General features: G+C 36.1%; 2 protein-coding genes across 4 annotated transcripts; one reads left to right on the top strand and one right to left on the bottom strand.

Moving 5' to 3' along the window:
- Nucleotides 1-6,457: 6,457 nt before the first annotated feature.
- Nucleotides 6,458-15,588, top strand: HEN2 (RNA helicase, ATP-dependent, SK12/DOB1 protein). 3 transcript variants are annotated; one of them, XM_021969467.2, is made up of 17 exons: nucleotides 6,458-6,638; nucleotides 6,753-7,747; nucleotides 9,026-9,340; nucleotides 9,472-9,576; nucleotides 9,709-9,777; nucleotides 10,100-10,267; nucleotides 10,355-10,426; nucleotides 10,503-10,619; nucleotides 11,082-11,291; nucleotides 11,407-11,565; nucleotides 11,746-11,835; nucleotides 11,956-12,048; nucleotides 12,258-12,411; nucleotides 12,678-12,826; nucleotides 12,925-13,020; nucleotides 13,752-13,844; nucleotides 15,211-15,588. In XM_021969467.2, the coding sequence occupies exons 2-17, from the start codon at nucleotides 6,782-6,784 to the stop codon at nucleotides 15,319-15,321; spliced, it is 2,967 nt and encodes a 988-aa protein (XP_021825159.1). In that variant the 5' UTR covers nucleotides 6,458-6,638; nucleotides 6,753-6,781; the 3' UTR covers nucleotides 15,322-15,588. The 3 variants fall into 3 exon arrangements, with proteins under 3 accessions (XP_021825159.1, XP_088102755.1, XP_021825158.1); XM_021969466.2 differs by having other exon boundaries at nucleotides 6,508-6,638; nucleotides 6,780-7,747; XM_088246629.1 differs by lacking the exon at nucleotides 13,752-13,844 and having other exon boundaries at nucleotides 6,499-7,747.
- Nucleotides 15,589-15,951: 363 nt separating this feature from the next.
- Nucleotides 15,952-18,039, bottom strand: LOC110766184 (cytochrome P450 CYP73A100-like). Its single transcript, XM_021969464.2, has 2 exons — nucleotides 17,113-18,039; nucleotides 15,952-16,854 (listed from the first exon to the last, which is right to left on the bottom strand). The coding sequence occupies exons 1-2, from the start codon at nucleotides 17,988-17,990 to the stop codon at nucleotides 16,119-16,121; spliced, it is 1,614 nt and encodes a 537-aa protein (XP_021825156.1). The 5' UTR covers nucleotides 17,991-18,039; the 3' UTR covers nucleotides 15,952-16,118.
- Between the last annotated feature and the right edge of the window lie 4,099 nt (nucleotides 18,040-22,138).

Below are 22,138 nucleotides of genomic sequence, written 5' to 3'. Positions count from 1 at the left end.
AGTCTAATTACACCAATAATATTCCATAACCTCCTACATATTTGTCATTTTTTAACATATCAAACCATCCTAGAGGTCAATATGCCATCAAATTTTAAAGTTCAATAACTAATATAGTTACAACCTACAGATAAATAACTTCAACAACTTCATTAAACTTAAAACTTAACATTCTTAACTAGTTATTAGTTACAATTCTCTCTAAGTATGCAATAAAGAGAACTACACATGTACAATAAAATAAAAATACATAAATATATAAATCTGGCCGATTCGGTTTAAGTTGATTTTCAAAAACTCAAAATCACAGTTGAACCAAATTATTATGATCCGATTCGGTTTGAGACCGTTTGACTTTTTTAATATTTAAAATTAAACAAAAAAATCATTAAGGTTTGAATTTAGTGGGATTAATGTTCACTCTATAATTTTGGTTGTCAATTTGTAGGCAATGAAACTGATTTTGTATTATTGTTTCTTTTTTGGTTGTCAATTTGTATTCATGTTTGTTTGTACCATATCTGACCTGCCACTTACACCATGACACGTAGACGTAAGGCAAGGAGAAGATCAATCTTGCGGCTTGCATCGATAGGTCACCTGAGCAAGAATCGGTGTCCAACGCCGATTCTACTTTCAAAAACCCTAAGAGTGGTATGCTCACCGAGTTGCCTCTATGAAGAACGATCAGCATTACATACCTATCGATGTCCACAGCCCTCAATCGGCACATGCTGCCGATTCTGCGGATCAACCTCGAAGGCCTCGCCCAAAATATCTACGGACTCGTGTCAACCTCGGAGGACTCTCCCATGAGTCTCACATCGAAATTAAGTACTAAGAGCATATCAAATGCCCTCTATAAATAGGCCCCTTCACCATAGACAAGGGTAAGACTTTTCAGCTTGACTTTTATGCTAAATACATTGTCAGTAGCAAAAGCTCTTAGAAATAAACTTATTTCGGCATCGGAGGGTCTTAGGCTGGTTCCACACCGGTTCCATAGATCTCACGGGCCTCAGCTTTCCTTGGTTCAGGATCGACATCCAAAGACAAGAAGAATCTGCATCAAGCACTCGATCGTCCACATCACTTGTAAGTTGCACTCATTTCTATATGTTTAGATTTAGCGCAAACAATGTTTTCACTACTATAATTTTGGTTAATCAAAAAAGTCAGCGAATTTTTTTTTTCTTGCCAGATCGGCTAAAGGTTTAAACTTCCAATTTTATTTTAAAGAAGTTATTCCCGCTTTTTCATTTTTGGGTTAAAAACTCGTGCAAATTTTGACTTGTTTCGGTAAAAAAAAAAAAATTAAGAAGGCCCTCAAATTGGGCGGTTCTCCGAATAGCCACTGTAAAACCCTAATTAGCTCTTCGAATAAAACCCTAATCTGTTCTCCTTTATGTCAAGCTAGGGCCTTGGGTCATTGAGAAAGCTCGGTTTCAAGTAAGCCAATTTCAAAACTTTGATTCATTTTAAAGGATGTGTTTTTGTTTTTTGTTTCTCTGTTCTTCTTTTATTCTCTCGTTTAAATAATCTGAATCTTCTGTAGGGAAATATAGTTGACGCTGGTCATAGGTTTATGGTTCCTTAGGAATTGAATGTTGATACATGGAATCAAAAATAGTTTTCTTAAATGAATTTCCACTGTATTTGTATTTCTGGAATATTTTTGACGATTTTATAATGCAAGTATTGTGTAGCTTGATGATTTGACACGGTATATATATTCAATTATAAAAAAAATTACTCTTATGTGCATGATTTGAAAGGCGAGGTGTTGATGCGAGACGTTTTAGTCACGTTATGCGAGGCGTAAGCTTTTTGAACATTAATTTATTTTAATAAGAAAAATTTATGAATAATACTATACCCATCTGTGCTCTTTGATGTATACAAACACACTTTGTTGGAAATACAACTTAAACTTTCGTATCTCGTAGTTTGTATAACTTTTTTGCTACCACTTTCTGACATAAATGCATATCCAATGTCCATTATGAGTGACGAGGGAATTTTCATAATATGCTCCCACTTCATCACATAAAACAAACAGCAACATGGGATGCCTTCGCTTTCATATTTCTGACAGTTGCACTCTATTCGAACATTTTTCCCGCCAAGGTTCACACAACTCCAATTATTTTGCAGTTCACCGTATTTCACTAAAATATACAACCATTCTCAGAAATTATGAATTATTTTTTCATGAATGAGTGCTGACGAAACATTGATCTCGTTACATACTAATAAAAAGCACCTATGTGTGTAAATTTGGGAAGCATGTTGCTCAAGACTTTTCAGTGTTGTTGTAAGCACTTTCTTTGACTGTTTTCGGCGGTATGCATTCAAACAACTTAACGTCTTTCCTTAAATAATCTTTAGAAACTTGTTCATACACTCCACGCATTGAGTAGTACACATACCACCGAAAAACTTGGGTCTAAGGCGTGATTTCACCCATGCATCTCGTTTTGCATACATCATTTGCAGCCATCCTTTTGTTTATGTGTAGTAACTCTGTCCTTCAAAAACTCCCATTTCATTTCAAACTCATTGACTGTAATTGGTTCCCAAAAATATGCTTGAAATGATCGTACCAATTCTTCATCCTTTAAGTTATTTGATCGGTGCATATTTACATATCATTTTGTACCATTATAATTTATGATTTGATTATGTTTTTGAGTTAAACTTGTGCTTTTAATAAGTTTTGTGTTTGTTTCAGTGTTATAAGCTTGAGACTCACTAATTGCATTTTGGAGACAAGTTAGCTCAAAACGGTGTCTGCAGATCAGTCAACTTCACGGATTTGACTGTACTTTCTCAAGAAGAACCAGATGATGAGCCATACATCATTGGAAAGATACGGAAGTCTAGTTTCTGTATAATTTTACGGTTCATGATTCCGAGTCTTCTAGAGAAAGTTATACATGTTTTGGCAACTTAAGGTCAAATTCGGCAGCATCTGCGTTACTGGGCCAAAAATCACATTTGAAGGGCTTTCCGATTTTTCCTTGAGTTGGGCTGCATATGCTTGAAAGATAATTCAAAGAGCTTCAAGATCCATATTTTCCCTGGATTTTAGCTGCACCAAAATGGATTAAGTTGCATCCTCAACTTGTGATACTCGCAAGTGCACGAACCGTTGGTAGTTTAGCGTATGTAAGTGCGAGGTCGATTCCACAGGGATTGGTGATTGAATGATCCAATTTAGTTTCCCTACACAAAACAGAAATGAAAAAGAAAAGAAATAAATAAAACAAGGAAGAAAGAAATAACTAACTCAAGTAGATAAGTTCCCAAGTTCAATTAGATTAACGGATTGATTCTAGCTAAAGTATGATTAAGCCATGGTGTTTGGTCATAACCTTGTGTTCCTAATTCCCTAATTTGATCATTTGTTGTCTAACCTAAAATTAAGCATTAGGAACCCATTAAGCATAGAAGAACAATTTAAACAACCAAGCATGTATCTAATCCCTGTTGTCAAATGTCCATACATACTCTTCCTATTCATAGTTCAATTCGAATTAAAGCATGGTGTCTACTCTTAATTCAAACCAAGATAGCTAACATGCAGGCCTAAATGGTGATCAATCATTCAAACTAGCATATTAACTTATAAGCATAATGAATAAGAACAAAAATCATAATTGAAACTTGGAAACTAATCAAACTTGAAACTAAAGAAAAGAATTTACATAACAATGAAAATTAAGTAGAACTTGGAAAAACTTAAAGAGAATTTCAGCACAAAGATCTCATTATAACAATTGAAAACTAGAAAGAGAAACTAAGAGAATTTGAGGGAGAGAAGGGAAATGAGCTCTAGAGAAGTGTTTGAGAGCTCCCCCCCTTGGGGTGTGTTTACAAGCTTAGAAAACTTCCCTATTTATAGGCCTAGGGGAAGTGAAAATCTGAATTATACAATAGAGTTCACTAACCACACTCACTTCACCAACTTACAAGACTTAATTCACCTAACACACTATTGCATTTGAAAACAATTCTTCTTGTCATTAAGCTTAGTGTTGCATCATCCACTTCAACTTCAATTAATTCATTTGGCTGCTGCAAAATTCCACTCAAAAATAGGTATTAAATATGCTTCACCAAACTTTCCCACAATCAACAACACTTCATCATGCATATGTCATGCATGACAATGCATTGCAGCCAGCTTGTGGGCTCGTTTTGGGCTTGTAACTCCAATCTGAAAAATCTGGAAAAATATGGATCTTGAAGCTCTTTGAATTATCTTTCCAAGAATATGCAGCCCAACTCAAGGAAAAATCGGAAAGCCCTTCAAATGTGATGTTTGGCCCAGTAACGCAGATGCTGCCGAATTTGACCTTAAGTTGCCAAAACATGTATAACTTTCTCTAGAAGACTCGGAATCATGAACCGTAAAATTATACAGAAACTAGACTTCCGTATCTTTCCAATGATGTATGGCTCATCATCTGGTTCTTCTTGAGAAAGTACAGTCAAATCCGTGAAGTTGACTGATCTGCAGACACCGTTTTGAGCTAACTTGTCTCCAAAATGCAATTAGTGAGTCTCAAGCTTATAACACTGAAACAAACACAAAACTTATTAAAAGCACAAGTTTAACTCAAAAACATAACCAAATCATAAATTAGAAGGGTACAAAATGATATGTAAATATGCACCGATCATTATTCTGTGCATTCCTTGCCACCTGCCATGAACACAACCTATGATTGCACATGGGCAACACATACTCAATTACTTTCTGCGCATTGCCTCATCCCTATCCGTCAGTATTAATGCAGGCTTCTTGCCTTTCATGGAGGATATGAATGTCTCAAATAACTACTTTTATGTTCCAAAGGTCTCGTCAAGTAATAGGGCACAACCAACACTCGCCCGGTAGTTGTTTGAACAAACAAATAATACTAGAGGCTTGTCATACATATTGGTTTTGTATGTGCTGTCGAATATGAGGACATCTCCAGAGGCAACATAATCTAAAAGTGAAGTAAAGTCTCTCCAAAACAAGTTAGCAAGCCTATTCTTTTCATCTACACTGAACTTACAAAAAAATTCAAGATCCATTGACGCTTTCGCTTTCTTGTAGGCGAGTGTAGCTTCAGTGTCGCCGTCTAACAATATTTCCCTACGTGATGCATCAAACTTCTTCCTTAAGAATCCAAGTCATCAGCTCATGCATTGATGGAGGCTTAAATCCTACACCATATGCGGCAATCCCTACCACCATAAGTAGCCAAATTGGATCATTTACAATATTAAATGAGAGTGCTCTAGAGAAGAAAAAACGACCAATTTTTCGACAAACTTCCTTTCTTTCTTCTTGTTTGTATGCTGAATTTAATGTACTTTGTCGAGCTTCTAAAGTGATAAATTTATCAATTGGTCCTTTTGATTTAGGTTGTGCTCTAAGAGCCTCATCAACGGCAATACTCCTAATATCGAGGATTCCAAATTATTTATCCAACGAAATTTCCATACTCTGAGCCCCTCATCGTGGACCATCCATAATCTCTTTAAGCATTTCTTTTTTCTTTCTTTTTTCAAGCTGAAATTTTTTCAAAGTTGCGGCATACTCTTTTTTCACATGCTCAGGAACTTTCTTACATTATTGCATACCATGATGAGTTTGACCCAAATGATGCTTAAGTCTAGAAATTTCTCCACTGCATCTTTGATTACAAAATGTGCATCTCAAGTATTTTTCCCCTTATATTTCTTTTGCATACTTCCACACATGATCTTTTCGATTCATAGCTATAAAACAACACCATTAATATTTCTAAGATACAAGTATGATGCATGTACATTAAATTTCTACTATATCACATAAACGAATAAGATAACTAATATATTGAAAAAAAAAATTGAAAAAAATTTATACGGAACTTCAAATTACAGTTGCGAAGAATTAGAGAGAAAAATAACATGGCTTACTTGCAGTCGAAAGATGAAGAGAATTCTTGAAATTGATGGAGATTATCTGGTAAGGGTAGAAATTAGGGTTGTACTATACAATATATATATACTAGCTCCTTGCCAATTGGTTTATTTATTTATTATTATTTTTAGTATAACATAGGTAATTATTATTTGATTTCGTTTTTAAAATTTTTTTAATATAAAAAATGTGAATTTACCATATTATCTTCATTGAATTAATAATTTCAATTCTTAATTTTTGAATTAACCAAGGACATTTTCAGGTATTTTGTAAGTAGAATAAAGCTACAGCTGGCTGGATTTAGAAAAGGCCAGAAAGATATTAATTCTTCTTGCCTTATTACAATTAAGGTAAGAAAAATAAACAGAAACTTCCCTCTTTTTTAATCAAAACACTCCAACTGAAGCGACGTCGTTTCAGTTAGGATTTTTTTTAAACGCAATCGAAACGACGTCGTTTCATAACAATAAACCTAAAAAACAAACGCGTGAGTCGTCTTCCTTGCAGAGTCGCAGCCAATTTGCAGACTCGCAAAATTTCTTCCGGTTCAGAAGTGCCACGCCTTGCAACGCTCCTTACGCCTTCCCTGCGCTAAACGTGCAACTCGCGAAACAGCTGACCGCCTCGGGTGATTTCCTGCCGCCTCGCTCCGACGCGCTCGCCGACGCGCGCGAAGGCATGCCTTTAAAAACACTGCTTCTGTGAACAAACACCACTTTCTTTCATGTTTTCTTTTTCAAATTTTTGTAGAAGAAGAAAAACTCAATATTAATAGGAGGCTTTTGTTCAGTTTGGCTTAAAGTGGATTCAATTTTAGGAATGGAAGAATCTCCAACAGCTGCGAAACGAAAAGAGCCTGAAGTGTCAGAGATCACAGAAACCCCCATCCATGAATCTCCCCAGAAGCGACGCCATTTGACTCGAACATGTGTGCATGAGGTTGCAGTTCCCAGTGAGTACACTTCGACCAAGGATGAGTCGGTTCACGGAACCCTCTCGAATCCTGTGTATAATGGCAAGGCGGCCAAGACATATGAATTTACCCTTGACCCATTTCAGCAGATATCTGTGGCATGCTTAGAACGGAATGAGTCGGTTTTGGTTTCTGCCCATACTTCAGCAGGCAAGACTGCAGTCGCAGAGTATGCAATTGCCATGGCTTTTAGAGATAAGCAGAGGGTTATATATACTTCACCACTGAAGGCTTTGAGCAATCAGAAGTATAGAGAGCTCAGCCAGGAGTTTAAAGATGTTGGATTGATGACTGGAGATGTTACAATCTCACCCAATGCTAGTTGTTTGGTGATGACAACTGAGATCCTTAGGGGAATGCTTTACAGGGGTTCGGAGGTTTTAAAGGAAGTTGCCTGGGTTATCTTTGATGAAATTCATTACATGAAGGATCGCGAAAGAGGGGTTGTTTGGGAAGAGAGTATTATATTTATGCCTCCAGCTGTTAAAATGGTTTTTCTTTCAGCCACAATGTCCAATGCCACTGAGTTTGCAGAGTGGATTTGTAATTTGCACAAACAGCCTTGCCATGTGGTGTACACAGATTTTAGACCAACTCCTCTGCAGCATTACGTTTTTCCAGTGGGTGGGAATGGTTTGTATCTTGTGGTGGACGAGAATGAACAGTTCAGGGAGGAAAATTTTGTGAAGCTGCATGATACTTTTTCAAAGCAGAAAAGTGATGGTCACAGGAGTTCAAATGGCAAGGCAAGTGGGAGAACTGCAAAAGGTGGGACTGCATCTGGGGGTTCTGATATCTTCAAAATTGTTAAGGTGCGCTCTTCATTTTTAACTTTTGCTCTTCCTTCTTGTGTTATACTGATGGGTGGGTTTTCTTATTTGTTCAAACATAGCTGGCCTAGTACTGCAGTCCATTTTCCCTTTTCCTTTCTTTTAGCAGCATAACTTTTACTCGTAATAGTACCTATGGTGCTCTATTAACCAATAATTTAAGATTTTGTATGGCCATGCTTTTAATTCAATATCCTATATGCACAAGAAAATGCACCATTTTTGGTGGATTTAACTTTTTAACGACATCTTCATATTATTATTATTATTTTTGTCTTGATATTTGTCGAGTATGTTTCTCTTTTTGGAGAAATCTCTTCACTTTTGAAGCTACGGTTTCCAAGAGAGAGTTTGGTTTTCCTGATGCATCTTATTTTGGTGAGCAATATAAAAAAACTTTCATTGATATCAATGAATGTTGGTGGGATGGTCAATTTTAACAATAAAAGGTTTCATACATGCTACTATGGAGGAGTATGGAATTTTCTGACCTGACATCGTTTAATCTTTTATTAGTACTATGAATTGCATGGTGTTGTTTATTTATGGCAAGTTTGGACCATTTTTGGCAAAGATGCAATGTTTGTTTCTTTTAAGTGTTCATCTTCACTGGTGGATAGAAATGAAAATCTGGATGGCAGTTTTCTGGTCTAATATAATATGCTTGCCTGAAAAGTGATTTGGTCGTTTAGGGTATCAAGTAGGACATCAAAAGGTTATACTTATTAAAAACAAAGAGAGAAGAAACGAAATGAAAAGTAGAACACTAAAGGTTTTCAGAGCCAAATGTTCTCTTTAGTAGCCGGTTTGGCAAATTGCCAAAGGGTTGGGTTTATCACATGTAATGTTAGCAAATAGGCTACTCTTGCCATCTAAGGGCTGTTGGAGCGGAACTTTTAGACAGGTCCTTGCCAAGCATAACCTTTGCAAACTTTTATCTATTGGAATGGGCGATTGAAAGATTCCTGAAAATAATAGGTGTTAATGTTTTCCCTCACTTCTGCTACATCATTCTTACTCTGAAGTCTTATTGCACTTGCAGTAGAATAGGAGTTACTGTCCTCCTTCTGTTTCGGCCATGATGTACTAAACATTTTCTGTGAGATGTTATTTTACATTTCTTGATGTCACTCTGGCTGACCTGTTTATGCATCTACCTACCATCATTGGTGCCTTCCCCAATTGACATTATTCATATGCCTTTCTTTCTTTCTACATTCATTCACTTATTTAGTTGCAATTTTCTTCCTCAAATTTCAGATGATTATGGAACGGAAATTTCAGCCAGTTATAATTTTCAGCTTCAGTAGAAGAGAGTGTGAACAACATGCGATGTCCATGTCTAAGCTTGATTTTAACACCCAAGAAGAAAAGGATGATGTTGAAGATGTTTTTCGTAAGGCAGTGCTCTGCTTAAACGAGGAAGACAGGCAGTTGCCTGCTATTGAGTTAATGTTGCCACTCCTTCAGCGAGGCATTGCTGTTCATCATTCTGGCCTTCTTCCTGTTATCAAGGAACTGGTTGAACTTCTTTTCCAGGAAGGCCTTGTAAAGGCACTTTTTGCTACTGAGACAGTAAGAACATCTCTTAAGCATTCTTTTCTCGCTTTTCTGTGTCATTTGCTAAAGTTTTAGTTTATAGCTGTAGCTTGTTTAGTTTCTATGTTAAGATTGCCTAACTTATTAATATCTGTTGTTTGTGACAGTTTGCAATGGGCTTAAACATGCCAGCAAAAACTGTTGTTTTCACAGCTGTTAAGAAGTGGGATGGTGATAGTCATCGATATATAGGATCTGGTGAGTACATTCAGGTAAGTGAAAATTTCGCTGCTTTTTTCTTTAGAAGAAACAATAGGTGAAAGAGACGTATGGTTGTATATTTGTATGTGCTGCATGCTTAGATATATATTTTAAATTATTAACTGTTATCTTAATTCCTGTAGATGAGTGGAAGGGCTGGGCGTCGTGGCAAAGATGATCGCGGTATTTGTATCATAATGATTGATGAGCAGGTGTTTCCACCACTACTTATCTCTCTGTAGTATACAAGTCCCACTCACTAATTTCTATATTGATTCATAAATTGAGAAATTGATCATTATACATTAACCATTAGAAGTCCTTCCATACGCTGAAGTTTCCATTTAGTTACCTTCAGATTTTTTGTTGCTTTGTTATGTTTTATTCTTTTATATTTTTAGAGCTAAATTCATATTTATAAAGGGTAAAATGAGAAAAATAGCTCTTTTTTTATCTTGAATATCACAGCCCAGTGTGATGTTTGAGAACAAGCTTGGGTCATGAAATGAATGTTTATATTGTTACTTCTTGCAGATGGAAATGAACACACTCAAGGACATGGTTTTGGGTAAACCAGCTCCTTTAGTTAGTACTTTCAGACTCAGCTACTACTCAATTTTAAATTTGCTGAGCCGTGCGGAAGGCCAATTCACAGCTGAACACGTGATAAAGAATTCATTCCACCAATTTCAGCACGAAAAGGTTTCTACTGAATCACATATTTTATTTGTACTGCACCCAACCTGGTGCATAGTGACTAACCACTTTGGATCTTTCTCTCTTATTTAGGCTTTACCTGATATAGGGAAAAAGGTTTCAAATCTTGAGCAGGAAGTGGCAATACTTGATGCATCAGGAGAGGTAGTCTTTTCCATTGTGATTATATATGTTTTTCTTGTTTGTGTTGTATACTTATGGTTTAATGTTTTATATGCAGGCTGAAGTTGCTGAGTATCATAAGATAAAACTTGATATAGCCCAACTTGAAAAGAAAATGATGACAGAGATAACGAGGCCTGAAAGAGTTCTATATTTTCTTCTTCCTGGTCGCCTGGTATGTGCCGAGAATGGTCAAGCTGGTTGAAATTTGATTGTGATCATAATCTAGTTGTTTCTAATAGCATTGAAATTGAATAATGCGGTCTCTTGGTTGTAATTGTAATTTAATTTTTATAGATGTTTTTTAATAGTTTTGGAACTGAGTAATGCGGTCTACTGTTTTCTCCTAATTTCTATTTAATTCTCAAATATGTATTTCTGAGTACAAGTGCTATTCTGATAGGTAGAATAAGAAAATATTTACCTTTTTCTTCACACATCGATGTATTACCTAATAATTTATTGATATTAATTTTCATATTGTGCCTTGTCTTTAAGCTTCTTTGTTCAGCTGTCATTATATAGTATATACACTGGCTTAAGGCCAATGGTTGCTTCAGCTATTGATTTTATATTCCAAAGGTTGCAGGTCATGTTTTTGCTTGTTCTTATTCAGAAGGCGTTTTGATTGTTGCAGGTCAAGATTAGGGAAGGTGGTACAGATTGGGGCTGGGGAGTTGTAGTTAATGTGGTTAAAAAGCCGTCATCCGCATTAGGTTCACTGCCTTCACGCGGTGGTGGTTATATAGTGGATACTTTGCTTCACTGTTCTCCTGGTTCAAGTGAGAACAGTTCACAACCAAAACCATGCCCTCCTCGTCCTGGAGAAAAGGGTGAAATGCATGTAGTAAGTTCATGCACGTGAAGCAATGAAGTTATAAATTTTGGATGTGGTTTATTAAGTTTTCAAGTAGTTGAACTGGTTTTCTGGGGTTTCTGATATTGCTATCCATCTGGTTTAGGTCCCTGTCCAATTGCCCCTGATTTCTGCTCTAAGCAAACTCAGAATATCCATTCCTTCTGATTTGCGGCCATTGGAAGCGAGGCAAAGTATTCTGCTTGCAGTCCAGGAGCTGGGAACTCGTTTTCCACAAGGCCTTCCAAAGCTGAATCCTGTAAAGGTAATGATCCACTGTCTTTGGTACGTTGGGGGTATGAAAAGACTTGTTTTCTACCATATTGTTACAAAAGTTTCCTGTACCTTACCTTTTAATTGTTAACATTTTTACCTTTAATCTTGAAAAATGAAAAAATAATATTTCTTCTGTGATATATCTCTCAAAATTTATATTGAATTTTAGGATATGGGCATTGAAGATCCTGAAATTGTTGAGTTGGTTACTCAAATAGAGGCCCTTGAACAGAAATTATATGCACATCCGCTGCATAAGGTTTGTCATATTATTTAAAGTATTTCAAATTCCAAAGGCATTGTACTGTCTGGACAAAAAAATATTTTCTAGGAATTTACTTCACTATCACCCTATGTTCTTACTATTTGGTCACTGCAGTCTCAAGATGTTCAGCAGATTAAATGTTTTCAACGGAAAGCAGAGGTGGATCATGAAATTCAACAACTTAAGTCCAAGATGCGTGAGTCCCAGGTATGCCTGGTTTGGACAGTCCAGTCTTAAGCAGTTCTGACATGTGGTAGAACCATACAGAGTGTAATGATTCGTATGGGATGAGGGTTCAATGTTACACTGACGTTTTGATGTTGCATGTACCAAAATTTGTAAAAGAGTATACCTACTTAACTCTGCTGTTTTCCCACCTGTTTCTTTGGTTAATTTGATTTCCATTAATTATGCAGCTTCAAAAGTTTCGTGATGAACTTAAGAACCGTTCGCGAGTCTTGAAGAAGCTTGGTCACATTGATACTGAGGGTGTTGTCCAGTTAAAGGGGCGAGCAGCCTGCTTGATAGACACAGGAGATGAACTCCTTGTTACTGAACTGATGTTTAATGGTAGTTGCCATGCACTTTTCCTTTCACCAGCCTGCAAAAGCTTTTATTACTTGAGGCCTCTTATCGGACAATTTGGCCAATGCAATAACAATAGAAACATATGATAAGATTGAGAACTTCTGAAAGCTAATAAAGCTGATTTTGGGCTTAGCTAAGCCCACTGGGGCAGTGAAGCTGGTCGACTTATCAGTTTAAAACACCTTTGTTCAGCCCTCACTTCAATATTGTGTCAGCGTTTGTAAGTATAAATGCTGTATGTTGAACAGGTACGTTCAACGATTTGGATCATCATCAAATTGCGGCTCTTGCAAGTTGTTTTATTCCAGGAGATAAATCGAATGAGCAGATACAATTGAGGACAGAGCTTGCTAGACCATTACAACAACTCCAAGAGAGTGCAAGAAGAATCGCAGAGGTGTTATAATGTTTAGCTTCACATACTGGTCATATGTGTAAATTATGTATCTATTTTTTTTATTATGAACAGCTAGTAATACCTCTGCATGGCTGCAGATACAACATGAATGCAAATTAGAAGTGAACGTTGATGAGTATGTGGAATCAACAGTGAGGCCATACTTAATGGATGTGATTTATTGTTGGTCGAAGGTTAGTGTGTTATTATGTGACACAATTTGTTGCTTCCATGCATGAAATTCTCTCTTTCATGGCTATGTGTTGGTAACCTCGATAATTGATGATAGAAGTGGTGCAAAGAAATAACATCAAATTGATTTAGATATCAATTGGAACTTATAAGTAAATGTGTGATTGGTATAATTGTGGGTTGTGGATTTAAAACAAGTCATTTGAGGTGATCATAGTTGAAGGGTTTATATTTATGCTTTGATATGCTTGAAATGTTAATCAGGAAAGCAATTGGTGACAAAATGTTTTCTTATTTGATTTGATTTTTTTACAAAGGGTTATTTTATTTATAATTATGACTCTTGTACGTAAATCTCTCTATGATTCAACCTCCATGGGATGCTGCATGTGGGTAATAGATATTAAACCATAAGTCCCAAAGGCGGGAATGTTTTACAAGATAGAAATGACAGATTGTTTCTTCATCTTACTAGTGCAACATAATTTTATTTGTCTGTTGCTCATACTTTGGATATGTTTGAGTCACTTTATGATTGGTGTCCAATCATTTTCTGGCTTTTTTGACTATACTGGTTTGTCTAATGTAGTATATTGGGTTATTGGAAGTAGTAATGCTTGGACGGTTCAACTTTGTTAGTTTTTTTATTAGAGGGTTCAACTTCTAACCCTTTGATTGTTTTCAAGGACTGCTTTTCTTTCCCTTTCTCTTTTTCTAATAAATATTTCATCAGGGTGCAAGTTTTGCGGATGTTACACAAATGACAGATATATTTGAGGGTAGTATCATTAGAAGTGCTAGAAGACTTGATGAATTTTTGAATCAGGTATTTAACTAAATATTTTTCATTTTTTTGGTTCTGTTAAATGTAACCTAAAGTGATGTGTGAGGAAGTATTGCATGCTTCCTACTTTAGAGGGTTTTCAATTTTTCCGATTCAAGTTCCTTTGCATCAAATGATCATGAAGAACTATGATGGTAGAAAACAATTGTTTCATAGAAGTGGTGGAATGCATGTATAAACTGCATGATAGATTCTTCTTCAATTGACTAATTGGGTATCAGCACTGAGGAATCTTTGGCACGTGACTTGAATTGCTATGAAAAAGAATGAATTAGATATCTTTAATGCTTATGATTGTCTTTTGGAACATATAGCCGAGTCAGTAAGCTATTAGTGTGTGCACTGCAATGTTCCACTATAATTTTGCATAAAATTTGAGTAGTAAATATTTGGTAACATGTATGTGAGATTCCAGAACACCCTCGCATGAAAGTCTTATTTATTTATTTTCTGATAGAGATTAAAACTCGAGTCGTGTCTCTACCTTCCTTCAAATCCCAGAATTGCAATTGTAAACAGGATCTTGTGGTTATTAGGGTAAACCATACAAGTAAGTTTGGGGTCTTCTGAGCTCTCATGGGTTTGTTTGTGAAGTAATTGGTGGTAGATCTCGCTTTGTATCTCGGGTATATACTCATATATAGCTTCTGCTTTGAAAAGAAAGACAAAAATTAGGAACTTGAATTGAGGCTTGAAATAACCTTGTGTTTGTACTGAAGTTTTCTGATTGATTGAGAAAACGCTTTTGTTAGGAAGCACAACATATCTCATAATTTGGATTTGTGAGGATTCAAGGGCCTCTTTTACTACAGAACCCATTTGAAAGGAGTGGAAGTTTATTTGACCAAGATAACATTTATAAAACACCGGGAAAACTAACATTTACGATTGGTGATACTACAATAGATTCGGTTAATCATCGAGGCTTTATGAGACAAATTTGGTAAGTCTAGGGGTGAGGAAAAAAACATGTACAGGTGTTTACTGCTGTAGCCTTATTTACAGCTGTCTGTCCTTTCTCAGATCACCTTACTGCCAGGCGTAATAGAGTTTTGGGCAGGACCTGGGCTTGGTTATTAGCTTCCATTTATAGTTATTGTAATCTGGGTTATGATGAAATTTAACTCTTCATAGCGCAATTGGTAGCCAACACTGAAAAGGGAGTGTAGCTTAACTTGCTCTGGCTCTTTGAGTAAAGGTTTTGTATATGCTAACTTCACCACTGGTGGGGTTAGAATTTCTGAAACACCGACTTTAATTTCCAAGAAATGTGTACATATATTAATTGCTTGAGAACGGGGATAGCATTAGAATTTCTTATGGTTTTAACGGACTGGCCTTTTTTCAGTTGCGTACTGCCGCTCATGCTGTTGGAGAAGTTGCTTTAGAGGAGAAATTTGCTGGAGCAAGTGAAAGCCTACGGCGAGGTATCATGTTTGCAAACTCCCTTTATCTGTAGATTTCTTCCCGCAGGCCATCACATGCATGCTGGAGACAGAGGTTTCCTTCACGGCAGTGTGCTTTTGTTCTTGTTGTATCAAGTTTCTTTCATTGCCAAATATTTATGTTCTTTTTCTCTTTTTGTTTTTTGGTTTTTTGGTTTGTTTTTGTTTTTGGTTTCTGTTAATCCACATTGTATACATCCAAATTTTGGAGACCTATGTGGAAAAATATACTTAGAAGCATTAATGAAAATTAAAGATATTGGAAGTCTTTTTATCTATAATTTGCTTGAGTTTCGGCCCTCTTTATTATCCATGATTCATGGATGAATATCAGGTTGGACCCAAATGGAGATTCCACTATGTTTAATTGGATTTGAGCATTCAATCGAATTTGTAGTATGATGATAAAGCCAACAATCCAAATATCTTCATCTTTCTTTTCTAATCTCAAAGAAACCGAGGGTTCGTTTGATAACCATCAACATAATTAACCTTCAAAACAAGTTTTGTATAACAAGCTTAAATGGATTCTCAAGTTGTGCTAAGATCTGAATTCATTTGACAATGCCAAATGGTGATGTTTGAAAATTTGATAATATTCAATAACGAAATAGTGATTATTGATAATTTGACAACATAACATATAAATTATAATTTTATAACGAAAGAGAACTTTTATTTCCCAATGGAGAAAAATTGAGTACATAATGGAAAAGTGGAAATTTGAAAATTACCAAAAGTAGCACAGAACATTTATATGTTGCTATAGCATTTAAAACTTGATCAATCACGAAACCGATTTGTTATCAAGTCATGCTTTGATCGGGTTGAATACAACAGTTGAATGGTTTGCGATGTGTAAGCTGAATTGCCCTCCTTTTTCACTCACATCAATCTTCTCCACCCCTTGAGGAGCCATCATCTCAAAATTTGACACCAATTTGGCAATCACAAGGCCTAGGATTGGCAATGCAAGTATGATCCCGGGGCAGCTCCTCCTTCCCATGCCAAATGGCAAGTACCGAAAATCGACCTTCCCTCCTGCCACAGCCTCCGTACCGCATTCTTCGTCCAAGAACCGCTCCGGTCGAAACTCCTCGGGGTCTTTCCAGCATGCAGGGTTGTTGGCCAGCCACCATGCATTGACAACCACCTTAGACTCTTTGGGGATGATGTAGCCTCCTAGCTTTGCTTCTTCAAGGTTCATATGAGGCACTAACAAAGGTATTGGGGTATGTAATCTTAATGTCTCTTTTACCGTGGCTTGTAAGTATGGTAACTCATGCAGGTTGGATTCTGTTACTGGAGCTCCTTTATGGACGATTGAGATTTCATCACGGATCTTGCGTTGAATGGTTGGATGGTTGACTAGCTCAGCTATGGCCCACTCCATGGACCATAGTGTTGTTTCTATTGCCGCAACGTTAATGTTCTCCACAATGTAGAGCACATTTTCTTCACTGATTTCCCCCTTGATTTGAGCATCTATTATGTGGTCGATGGCACAACTTATCTTGTGCTTCTCTCCATTGGCAGCCATAATTTTCCTGTAACACATAAAATTTTGCTTATGTAACTTGTTTAGATCAAAGCGGACATACAAACCATTAATTACGTGAAATAACTATTTGTACCACATTTACTGATCACATTACTGATCATATCTTTCACATTAAAACCGACTTATCTAATTATATAGACTGTAAGAGGTGTGGTAAACAATGTGGTAATCACTAGCTAGCATTACTCTTAAGTTCGAACATACATAACACAAATTTGAGGAAAAAATATAAAATGGAAATTACCTTCTTTGCTCAACAAAATAATGGTTGAAAAAAGCCAGCCGCCTACTCTGCAAGTCTCTGCACTTGTTCAAGTACCCTCTTAGAAATGGTCTCAACAAAGGAATGAAATCACCATAGTTATACTCGAAGCTCTGAGCCAGCCGACTTCTCTCAGAATTAAACCTGGTAGCTTCAATGAACAAAGGGTCCTCTTGTGATTCAAACTTGGCATTGAACATCATCCTATACATAATATTGTACAACATCAATTGCAGACGCTTCCTAATTACTATCCCTTCTGTTTTTGCTCCTTCATCTTTGTTTAGATCATGCACAACTTGGTCCATTTCCTCCTCCCACATGTTGCTGTAATGCTGCACAACTTTGTTAGTGAAAAATGGCAGCGTCATGATTCGACGCATTTTACGCCAGTGATCGCCGTAGATGGTGAAGACCATGTCTTGTCCATTGCCGGTGAATATGTCGAACACCACGTTTCGAGGGCGGGAGCCAAACTCTATGCCTTGGTTGTGGAGGACTTGGGTGGCTAGGGCGGGGTCCGAGACCACAGCCAAGTTTTTGGAGCCAAGTTTGAGGAGGAATATGGAGCCGTAGGTTTGAGACATGGATGCAAGAAGGCGATGGTTTAAGTCATTGCCAACTTGGAGCCAATTGCCAAAGATTGGGATGGAGAGAGGACCTGGAGGAAGATTTGAGGAATGGTTGGAGATGAAGTGGATGAAGAAGTAGGCAATAATGGGAATTAGTGGGAGGAATATGATTGAGAAAGTTGGAGGGAGAGGGAGGGAAAGATGAGAGCTTGAGACTTTGGTGAAATATGAAAGCAATGTGAACGTGAGAAGAGTGCAGAAGGTAGATTTGGAAACTACATAACCCATGCTGAGAGAGAGAGAGAGAGAGGGGTTGTGGGTTTAGACAAAGGAAGTATTGTTATGTTTAAAGTTTGAGAATTGAAAGGAGGGAATTGGGTTTTTATATAGGCTTGAAATGGTGGTAAGAGAGTTGGTATCTCAAATGGTTTTTAAGAGAATCGATGGGCTCTATCTAAATCAAGGTAGGAGAGTAGTGGGTAGGTACGTAACCCTTATACAAAGTCAAGACAATAGGTGGTAGGTAAAAATCTAAAATGCTTGTGACAAAAGCATTTTCATTTAGATAGTCCAACTTCCCTTGTTTTCCTTATAACCGGCCTACTTCCACCACTCATATTAATTAATGGCTTAATCCTTGAGGATGTGTAAAAATTTTCACTAACAATAATTGTTGATGACCTTGCACGTGGCAGGGTCAAATAAAATATCGGACTGAAAATTAGGAGAGATTCTTAAGTGAGGTTGCTGCATATGACAATTCTATACAACAATTATTTTTTCATTTTTAAGAGAATTTTATAGTCAAATTAACTTCTAAAAAATTGGAGAAAGAGAAAGCAAATGTTCGCAACAAGAGACCACATCCAAACCACACCTATAAGGATTGTAGTTGTATGCTTTGTGCATGTCTTGGTCTAATATTACCATACATTTTCTTGTTTGGTTAATTACGTGAAGAAATATAATATTATGAAATAATAAGGATGACGTGTCCAGCTGCTGATGAGGACTTGAGTGTTGGTTGTCAAGTATTATTTTTGGGTAAGAAAGCAAGGCATGAAATATGGCGAATTCTCATTTGTAACTTGGGTAGGGATGCAAAAGCGACAAGGTTTTTGGTTTGACAAACCAATACAGGTTGGTTCTTTTCTTGGTTTCACACCACATTCCAATTTGCAAGGGACTAAGAACGGAAACAGAAAAGATAAAACCATTTTAGAAGAGAGAGAAGAGATAGAGAGAGAAGATTTGTGGTCTGTTTAGCCTTATTATAATATCCAAAATTACATGTTTATATTACAGAAATAATTATGAACTAACTAGCTGTTAAGGTAATCATATTTTCTTGCTTTTGGTATATATATGTGCTCTTCAAGCACGTGGTGATATTTCTCTCTAGTTTGTTTAAAGATATGTTGAAGTTATAATTTTCCTCCTATTTAAAAAAATGTTTAGAATAAAAGCAACACTCAACATACAAACTATAACAAATGGCTTGTAACTTCAGTGGATAAAAACGATCATCTCTACACTCAAAGTATTGTGTTCAATTCACGCTCGGAACTAGGGTCCAAAACTCTTCAACCATGCAACCTAAACTTCCATAACTCGGGATAGAATCTGCTGTTCTTTTGTTATGCAACAGACATGAAGGGTGCAAGTTCTTCACTTGATGAGAGACGAAAACGGAAATGTGCCAAGGTTAAAAGCAGTCTTGCTAACACAGAAGGTAACTCTCATCAGAATGGTTAACGTCATTGTTTCTATTTGTATTATGCAAAGCCTCCTTTGGCTAGTGTCTTGGAGTCGCTCTAAATGGGGAAGTTGGTCTACAGTTTGCTGATTTAATTGGAGCAATTTATTCGAATGTTGCTCACCAAATTGAGCATCATGTTGCCTTTGTTGAGGCTGTAGCGAATACAACTAGAAGCAAAGAGGTGTCAAATGTTTCTTGTTAAAGCATAAACCTGACTTGGTATTAAGCTCTCCTTTTATTGGAGAAAAATTAACTTACGCTGGAATGTCAATGTGGTGGCCTCAGTGGCGGATTTAGAACTCTCGGGTCATAGGGTCATAGTGTAAATGTCAAATTTTTTTAAGGATAAATTGTTGAGGCATAGTCATTTCCTATATAATTATTTAAAACTAATGTAAAACTAATAATAAATTTTGTTAAAAAAAATACATACAAACAAGCACATGGTGCGCTAGAAACCCTATGTCTAATACCCAAAAAATGAAGGGTTTTTTTTTTTAAAGACTTTATCATCATGGCACGCTTCCTGATTCCACAATATGAGACTTTATCTGTCTCTTCTTGATGCTCGAGTCTGTAAGACCTCCACCAGTTCAACAAAGTCTCGATTTTTCTTTTTTAGTGCTTCGATATGTCGGTTTGATTGCTTGAGTTGCCCATGCAATTCAGCAACTTCAGCCTTCAAGGATGTGACTAGATTAATCAATGAAGCACACTCTTGGTTCCTCGCTAGCAGACGCAATCCTACATTTGCTACCGAAGCAGCACAGTGAGCATTAAATTTGGCATAAGTCCAATTATGAGGAGAGATTTTGGGTGCAATCCACACAGAAATTGTTGTTGATCCAAGTCCTTTGACTTTTGCGCCACATAAGATTACATGCCTATTTCAATTTATTGATATTTACTTTCTTTTATTTTTTATTTTTTGTTCCAGTTATGCACCTAAAACATAAATAAGGTAAATTATGAATTCCTAAAACTGGTAAGTTATTGATTTGTAGGATATTAATTATCATATTTGATTTGAATTTAATTGCAAATCTATTTATTGAATTCTGAAATTTTCCCAAGGTATACCGACATCAACATTTGTAATAAGAGTTCATAAAAACTTCATACTTTAACAATAGGTAAGGTACCTATGCATACACCTCGTATGCAGCATGCAGGTAATTAAACCCATAAATTACCTCTGGTCCAGGTAATTAAATCCATAAATTACCTCTAGTCTAGGTAGTTATACCCTCTAGCCCAGCTAATTGAACTCATATAATATCTTGGTATGGATCTTTTAACTCAACTGAGATAAAAATCCATACAAAATTTCTTTGGGAAAAAACAAAAAAAAAACTATTACATGAAAGACATGTACATATGTATATAAATATAAACCTCCAGAAAAAACTGCTTAAGAAAACTCAAGAAAAAAACACTTACCTGTACGGTAGGTACATATATACCTGTATGTATTAACATTATTTACCTGTATGTCAGGTACATAATTTAATGTGGATGCTTGTCTGATCGATTGGTATAATATGTGAGCCTTTACTTTTTATTGATTAAATTGTATTTTATCTATATATTAATAATATTATCAAGGAAAAAAAATTCAAAATTCAAAATTTGGAATTCAATTTCAAGGAAATAATGCATTAAATTTAGATTTTCAATGTGTTTTCCTTATTTACCTTAAAGGGTAAAATCGACACAACAAAAAAGTAATAAATGTCAAAGGACCTACATCTAAAACCAAAAACACGAGGACTAGACCCAATGATAGCTAATCGTTTTGGACCTAGATCTAAGAACCCCTAAAAAAATTGGTCTCTTCCATTGCAATCTTGTTAGACCTCCTTGCCATTACCAAGTTCGCATATGGTGCAAGCATGTTGATAGTTGCTGGGATTTTATTGTGCATATTTGCAACTTGCACAAAGGTAGAACCGGTTTGAAAATTGGAGTGTGGAAACACAACATTTTCATGTGTTGTTTCCTGGTTTGAAGAAAGAGCAAGGGATAAATTTAAATCTATTGAGGCTCCAGGAATCGAAGAGAACTCCATTTTGATTTATTTCTCTCTAGTTTGCTTTTGTTTTCAAATTGAAGGACGTCCTGGTTTAAATAGTAATGAAAGCATCAGACATCGTCTTGAATAACGAAAGCATATTAGGATCTCATCCCTTGTTCCAACACCCATGTTTTCTGGCTTTCTATCTCGAGCTACACACCCATGTTTTATGCCTTTCCACATCAACTCACTTAAATAGAAAGAAAAAAAAAAAGAAGGAAAAGAAAGAAAATAGAAAAATATAACAATATCAATTTAAAAAATATAAATAAGAGTTTTACAATTATAGAATTAGTCTATTAAAATTCTTATCAAATATGAACAAAATCCATGTCAAATACCCAATTAATCTAACCAAAATTAATACCAATTAATCTAACCAAAAGTACATGTGATTTGGAAGTCACCACATAAAAGTAGACGTGATTACAATTTTCGGGTAATTTTCGATGAATTTTTTAGAGCACGTATGACTTTTTAATGAATTTATGATGTTAGTCCAATTAAAAATTGACATGTGGTGCTTTGTTAATGCATCATTTCTAAAACGAATTAAAAACAGAAGCGCTGGATTACAACCCCAAACATGCTGTGTCTTTCTTC

Source organism: Prunus avium, chromosome 1, assembly GCF_965620075.1.
Source record: "Prunus avium chromosome 1, drPruAviu1.hap1.1, whole genome shotgun sequence".
In the NCBI taxonomy this organism is placed as follows: domain Eukaryota; kingdom Viridiplantae; phylum Streptophyta; class Magnoliopsida; order Rosales; family Rosaceae; genus Prunus; species Prunus avium.
The sequence above is the reverse complement of the archived record's forward strand: the minus strand, read 5'-3'. Positions and strand labels throughout refer to the sequence as shown.

Bases quoted from the DNA above. Each gene is read 5' to 3' on its own strand.
- HEN2 (XM_021969467.2), top strand. From the start codon at position 6,782: ATGGAAGAATCTCCAACAGCTGCGAAACGAAAAGAGCCTGAAGTGTCA. The intron at 9,778-10,099 runs GTGTTTCCACCA...TACTTCTTGCAG, and splicing joins TCATAATGATTGATGAGCAG to ATGGAAATGAACACACTCAA. The intron at 10,620-11,081 runs GTATGTGCCGAG...TGATTGTTGCAG, and splicing joins TTCTTCTTCCTGGTCGCCTG to GTCAAGATTAGGGAAGGTGG.
- LOC110766184 (XM_021969464.2), bottom strand. From the start codon at position 17,990: ATGGGTTATGTAGTTTCCAAATCTACCTTCTGCACTCTTCTCACGTTC. The intron at 16,855-17,112 runs GTAATTTCCATT...TATGTGTTACAG, and splicing joins TATTTTGTTGAGCAAAGAAG to GAAAATTATGGCTGCCAATG.